Source organism: Notolepis coatsorum (assembly GCF_963971535.1).
Source record: "Notolepis coatsorum genome assembly, contig: SCAFFOLD_393, whole genome shotgun sequence".
Taxonomy (NCBI): Eukaryota; Metazoa; Chordata; class Actinopteri; order Aulopiformes; family Paralepididae; genus Notolepis; species Notolepis coatsorum.
The window spans coordinates 90,001-97,500 of NW_028170770.1; the positions used below are offsets into that span (position 1 = coordinate 90,001).

General features: G+C 45.9%; 1 protein-coding gene across 1 annotated transcript in view; it reads right to left on the reverse strand.

Moving 5' to 3' along the window:
* Positions 1-7,500, reverse strand: part of dab1a (DAB adaptor protein 1a) — a gene marked incomplete at both ends in the record, with an annotated part of 74,840 nt that overhangs the window by 4,472 nt on the left and 62,868 nt on the right. The window contains 2 exon segments of the mRNA XM_084339311.1: positions 3,073-3,268; positions 3,703-4,085. Of these exon segments, the coding sequence (XP_084195437.1) occupies positions 3,073-3,268; positions 3,703-4,085 (579 nt within the window).

The window sequence follows — 7,500 nt, forward strand, 5'->3', positions numbered from 1 at the left end:
TAAACAGTGATTCGCACCCCCTCAATGTACAGTGATTCAAACCCCCTCAATGTGCAGTTTCTGACAGCTGTGCTGTGTTGTCACGCGAAATAACGTTATGAACAAAACGCGAAATAACAGCATATAACGTTGCGTTATATAACGTTACAATGTACAGTTGTGGGGAGTATAAACAGTGATTCGCACCCCCTCAATGTACAGTGATTCAAACCCCCTCAATGTACAGTTTCTGACAGCTGGGCTGTGTTGTCGCGCGAAATAACGTTATGAATAAAACGCGAAATAACATTATATAACGTTGCGTTATATAACGTTACAATGTACAGTTTCTGACAGCTGGGCTGTGTTGTCACGCGAAATAACGTTATGAGTGAATCTGGTAGTTGTTTTGATAAATATGTTGTTTTGATAAATATGTATTCTACGGATTCGAACATAACATTACATTTCCGCAAGCAACCTATTTCCGCGAGCAGCCTCGCTTGGCGTTTGAGTGCCGTCAAAACGAAAATGCGCATGCACGCGTAACCGGCGTAGGGGGGAAACGAGCCGTAGCGTCACGTGGGGTCAGTTGGCCAATCAGAGCAATGCGGAAGCACATGTTAGTTGCCTTAAGTGTTCACGCCACCTGGGGGGGGTGCAAATACAGGAAGTAGGTGAAAGTTGATGAGCGAAAACGAGAAGTGAAGCACACTTCAGAATTAATGGCCGTGGATGAGGAAATGGATTTTGGAGAGCTTTTCTTTTTGGACACTTTTTTGGGTGCCTGTTAACACTTTGCCGCCCAACCACGAGTTAACTCGGGTTTCGGTGCCATGCGTTGAGGACCAGAGCCAGTTAACTCGTGGCAAGTTGTTATTGTTTTATTCCATATTAATAAACGGATCAAGATCCCCGATCGACTCTGCAGATTTACCCGCCTCCTTGAAATCGGCGACATGCAATACTCCTCTTAGGGGCGCCATCGCTCTACTGCAGTATCATTGAGGGCGAATGGGAATAAAATGTCACTGTGCGTCGCAGTGTTTGCAGGGCTATATCTATATTATAGCTATGGAGACAATACTATGGCTCATTTGACAGTAACTATCCCTCGTCCAACATGTAAAAAAGAATAACATTTTTCATGTTTACGTTCGCGTGTTATCCCATGGTGAATATTGTATAGTTTTAGAGTGATCCTGGCTAATTCCTGGAAACTGCGTTATGGAGCGATATGTGAATGTTGCTAAAGGCGTTCGCATTGCTCGCCTGGACAAGTTACTATTTCCAAATCAAAGGTATATAATAGATATTATGTTTCATCATGAATGCATCAAAGGGGGGGGGGTCGTTTTTTGATGCTCTGAACGTCAGCAACAGTATTTCTTTTTTATATTACATACGTTGATCGGCTGGATCGATGTGAAATCCTTGTTGGATCAAAGTAGGATTGATGTCATATAGTCCTTACCTTTGATCGGGGTTATTCCAAAAAGAATATTTTTTTTTTTTTGTATTTTATTTTTTTATTCTTTTTTAAACAAACATATAAACAAACATGACAACACACGATATACAAGCATTAATTGTCAGGGCACATCCAATGAGATCACCTTTTGGTTAGTTGTTTTATATAAGATATACCCATAATACCTGTTATCTAAAAAAAAACCCTACACACATATGCTCAGCTCGAACCCCCCCCTCCCGGACCCCACCTTGAGAAGTACCTCCACTATCCCTCGCACCTAACCAGACACTACCATTATAAGCTAGCTTTTATTCTCTCCACCACTTCTAACCACATTGACATTTTGGATTCATTGAGACCCAGAATTCTTGCTGTAGATATTTCATGGTAAATTACATCGAGATATGTAAGAAACCAAACTTTACGGCACATTTTTTCCGGTTGAAACCAGCGTGATGCGATCAGCTTTTTGGCTACTGTGATACCCGATAAAACCAATCTCTTTAGCTGTGGATTCACTGCAAACTCAAAAACATCATTCAACAGCAATACCGAGGGGTGTACAGGTATATTCCAAGATACGAGTTTTGATATTTGTTGGGTCACATCTTTCCAGAATGCCTTAACTGGTGAGCAGTCCCAATACATGTGCATAAATGTCCCTTCGTCCCCATTTGTACATTGGGTGCATTTGGAATCTTGTTTGAGCCCCATTCGGCACAGTCTTATAGGAGTCAAGTATGTCCTGTGAATATAGTTAAGATTGATTTGTTGATGATCCGGGTTCCTTGATGTAAGTCGGACATTTGCCCAGGCTCCTTGCCAATCAAAGTCATTTTCCAGGTCTGGTATATCCCTCCTCCAGACAGAGTGAATATGAATATGAAAAAGAATATTTCTATTGTCTGATCGCGATTTCCAGTATTGATGTCCATCGGTTCCCCGACATAATCTGGCACAACACATGCATCGAGTGTCCTGGACGCGTTTCAAAGTGCTCACATGAAGCGATTCACTTGGCTTGGTCTAAATTCTCCGCCGGGACGACATTAGATGTGACACACAGTCTGGAACAGGGTTTCAAAGGGTAGGCGATACTGCCACCTAGCAGGATCTGGCCGGTATTGCACTCTCAGGGTCTCAGTATGGCTTTCAACGGTAACATAGAGGACCGTGAGACAGAATAGAATATTAAAATTGATATATATATATATATACGTGATTGGCGTTCAACGGTTGGCGAGCAAACACGTATATATGTGAATGGCGCAGAATGTGTTAAGGTCCCTTGAGTATAGTCTGAACTTTTGTTTTATTGTATAATTTCATTGATGTGTAACTGTTTTACTGATCCATTTTCTAATCTGTGTTTTAACTACTTATTTTAACATATTATTCAAGTTTAAATGAAGGATCAAATGAATCTATAAGTCAAAATGTATGCGTAGTATCCGCACTTCTGAACTCTCTGAACTCTGACAATATGTGTGTGTGTGTGTGTGTGTGTGTGTGTGTGTGTGTGTGTGTGTGTGTGTGTGTGTGTGTGTGTGTGTGTGTGTGTGTGTGTGTGCGTGCGTGCATGCGTGCATGCGTGCGTGTGTGTGTCCACCCTTCCTTACGCAAGTTAGTGGAGGGCGTTGTGGAGGCGACCGGCGTCAGATTCATCTGGGAAATATCAAAGTCGTCACAGTCGTCGGTGTCCTGGGCCGTGCCCACGCGGCTGAAGTAGCTAGTGAATGCGTCTGAGGTGCCTGATAAGTTGGGCTGCCCGCCCTTCCGCGCTGGCATGGCCGGGGGCTTCGCCAGCTGGAAATCCTGGTGGAGGGGAAATGATTAGCTTCAATCAAAACAGCCAGCATTTGTTTACATTTGAAAAGCTTCATGTACTAGGATACTAACTTGACGTGCCACGCCGCGCCACACCACCTCAACATATAGTTGGCTGTGCTCAGAGAGGGCGCACTAAAGCAGTTATAATGAATGAAATGATACATTTGAACCTGAAGAAATGATGTTCATGAGATTAACATGCCACAATAAGCAATTTATGACTGACATCATTGTACTGGATCTTTAAGCCCCGCCTAACGTGTAGGCTACTAGAAAAGAGATTTGCACTCTATAGGTGTACCAAAATCATCAGTACCTTGTCAACCTGATGTTCTCTAAAGTGGATGCGGTTGTGATAAGTGTTCCTGGTACAAAGAATAACCCTGCCGTCAGCAACATTCTCCTAATTAATTTCTTACCTTGAACATCTCCTTGTTCTTGGCTCGCTCCCCGCGCTGCGGACTCGACGCCGAGGAGGGGGAGGGAGCCGAGGCGCTGGCTCCGGCACCCGATTGGCTCTCGCCGGCCGGAGAGACAGTCGTGACGGGGCCGAGGGTCTGGAACATGGCAGCAGGCAGGGTGCCCACGGGCTGGCCAGGGAGGTAGGCTGTGGGGGGGAAGGCTCCGGCTGTCATGGCTGCCCACTGCTGCTGCGTGGCAGGGAAGAGGTTGGCCTGACCCCAGATGAGAGGCTGGCCACCTGGCACCAGAGGGGACTGGACCCCAAACGTCAGGGGGGTCTGGCCAGCAAACGCCTGCTGGGACCAGTGGCCTGGAGGCACAGCTCCCATCGTCACATAACCTGGTGGAGACAGAGAAGAGAGAGGCTCAGAGGTTTGTGACGCAGCTCAGTCTGTTATGGCTCTCTCTCTCTCTCTCTCTCTCTCTCTCTCTCTCTCTCTCCCTCTCTCTCTCTCTCCCTCTCTCTCTCTCTCTCTCTCTCTCCCTCTCTCTCTCTCTCAGCTCTCTCTCTCTCTCTCTCTCTCTCTCTCTCTCTCTCTCTCTCTCTCTCTCTCTCTCAGCTCTCCCTCTCTCTCAGCTCAGTCTGTTACGGCTCTCCCTCTTCTCTCTCTCCCTCTCTCTCTCTCTCTCTCTCTCTCTCTCAGCTCTCTCTCTCTCTCAGCTCAGTCTGTTACGCTCTCCCTCTCTCTCTCTCTCTCTCTCTCTCTCTCTCTCAGTGCATGCTGGGAATGAGATTGGAGAGATTGGAGAGGCTGGAGGTTGGAGGTGTAGTGAGTTTTTTTCTATCTTTATCTGTCTATTTTGTTAATTTGTTTATGGGATATTGTATTATAAGTGTAGTGTGGTTTGCTGTGTGTTTTGGTGTGTATGGGTTAAGTGGGAGTGTTTTGTTTGTTTGGCCGCATCGGCCAGGCTGTGCTGCTGGATGACGTCAGACGCCATTATGGACTTTTCCAAAATTGGTAGAAAGCATGGTATTAAGATATCTGTTCCTAATGTATCAGTAGAGGACTGCAGTTTGGCAGTTGGAAGTATTGTTGGACATAAAAGCATTAAATCAGCTGCGAAAATGAATCAAGGAGTAGTGATCTTTGTTGACTCGGTGGACAAGGTGCACACACTGGTTCAATCGGGGATAAGTGTTGACGGGGCTTTTCTTTCTGTAGAGCCGCTCTCCACCCAGGCAGAAATGTCTTTATTTCCAACATTCCGCCGTTCATCAGTGATGAACTATTGAGAAGTCAACTAGCACGACATGGGAAGATAATTTCCCCTATAAGGAAAATGTCGTCGGGATGTAAATCTCCGCTTTTAAAGCATGTTGTCTCACACAGGCGACAGGTTTTAATGATTCTAAACAACAGCGGAGAGGAGCTTGAGTTGGTTTTTAAGATAAAGGTTGATGAGTTTGATTATGTGGTTTTTGTGAGTTCTGGTAATTCGGGGAATTGTTTCAAGTGCGGGGAACTGGGTCATATCTCCCGCGATTGTGCGGGGAGAGGGGCAAGGCGACCTCTGCCTCAGCCCCAAGAGGAGCGCGGGGCTGAGATCAGCGCAGGTAGTGGTACAGAGGAGGGAGGAGTGTTGCAGCGCGCAGCAGAGAGCAGTGACGACAACAGAGTCCCGCTGCAGACCGCCAGCAATGTAAATAGAGTCCTTTTGCAGACCGACAGAAGCGCAGCAGATAGTATCCAGCTGCAGGGCCACAGAACCGGTGTAGCAGGTACGAAGCAGAGCCTTGGTACAGAGGAGGGAGGAGTGAGGGAAGCTGCCCCCCCCTCAACTAGTGGCGACTGTGGGGTAACAGGGGTGGTGCGGGTGGTGCAGGTACAGAGAAGGGAGGGGTGGGAGACGTTTTCCCCCCTCAACCAGTGGTTGTGTAGGTAAGGAGGTGGGAATCAGAGATGCTGCCCCCCCTTCAACAAGTGGTGAGGTAACAGAGGAGAGCAGAGGTTTTTTTGACCCCCCAAGCCCAACACTGCGTCAGGGTAAAAAAAGGAATCAAAAAGATTTGACAAGTGAAGTAATAGGGGAACATTTGAATGTGGTGGACAATGTACACAGTCAGACAGTGGATGGCGTGGTGGGAAGTGATGAGGGGTGGGCTCTCAGGATAAGAAAAGAGTGACAAGTTTGGTCATAGAAGACACAGGTTCCTCTCAGTCCAGTATGGACGAGGATGAAGTTGAAAAACAATGGGGTGAGATTGAAAAACAATGGGGGGATGACATCTCAAGTGTTGAGGAAGATGAGTTCCCAAATGCTTCTCAAGTGTCTGATTCACAACGGAAAAAAAATTATGCAGTCAGGCAGATACAGAAGTTCCTGCACACAACAAAATATTTGAGAAGTGTCAAAGTGGAAGATTTTTTTTGAAGATTTGGAGATGTTTATTTTTTCAGCAAGGACTCAAATGAGGTCGAAGAACAATGGGGGTACACTTCCCAGGAAGTTTTTAGACTGAGAAAGATTGTGCAGAAGCTCAAAAAACTGGATAATATAATGTTATCATGATAATGGAGCTTCTGATGTGTGGAGCCCGGCTGGACATTCAGGAAGGGAGTAGACCTGGGCTTGGACAGTGTCTGCAAGCAGTTGGGACAATGACACTGAAAGATGTTGTGAATGTAGCCGGGTCAGAGGAAGTGGCTTCTTTATTGGGGCTGAGGACGGCCTGTCACAACAGGGTCTGTCTGGACGATTGGACTGAAGCGCGGAGCGTCGGGGAACAATACCTGTTGCAGGATTATTTCGGTGGAACGGAAGGTCCTGATGAAGGGGATCTTTTTTTTCATGAGCTGGATATAAAAACTGACACAAATGGACTGACGGGACCCTTTTGGGTTGCTCATATGTTGTTCTTGATGACATATTATGTGTTGAATGGAAGTATGGATATTTTTTTTGTTTGGGTGGAGCTTCAATGGTTTTTTGTTGTGTTGCAGACGGACAGGTGTATTTTAGCATTTTTTTTATTGTGAGATCTCATGTGGTTTTAAGTGTGATGGGGACATATGTTGCCCGATATAATGTGTAGTTAGTTGTTTTAATTGTATTGACATACACATTGTACATTGTAATGAGAAATATGTAAATAAATGTTTCTCTAAAATCAAAAAAAAAAATCTCTCTCTCTCTCTCTCTCTCTCTCTCTCTCTCTCTCTCTCAGCTCAGTCTGTTATGGCTCTCTCTCTCTCTCTCAGCTCTCTCTCTCTCTCTCTCTCTCTCTCTCTCTCTCTCTCTCTCTCTCTCTCTCTCTCTCTCTCTCTCTCTCTCTCAGTCTGTTACAGCTCTCTCTCTCTCTCTCTCTCTCTCTCTCTCTCTCTCTCTCTCTCTCTCAAGTCTGTTACAGCTCTCTCTCTCTCTCTCTCTCTCTCTCTCTCTCTCTCTCTCTCTCCATTCCAAATGCTGAATCGAGAACCTCATCCTTCACTCTATCATCTTTCTCTCCCATTACAGAAGCAGAGACCCTGACACTGGTAACGTCAAACCGTCCGACTACTTGCAGCTGGACAGCTACCCTCCCCACTCCTCCAGACCATAGCACCAGACATCCTCCATTCCTAACTGCAACCATCAACTCCTCACTCAACTCGGGGGTGGTCCCCACCTCCCTAAAACAAGCCAGAGTCACGCCGCTCATAAAAAAACAACCCTGAACCCTACTGTCATAGGCAACTACCGTCCTGTCTCTCTTCTCTCCTTCCTTTCTAAAACACTTGAACGTGCTGTATCCAACCAACTTACTACTTATC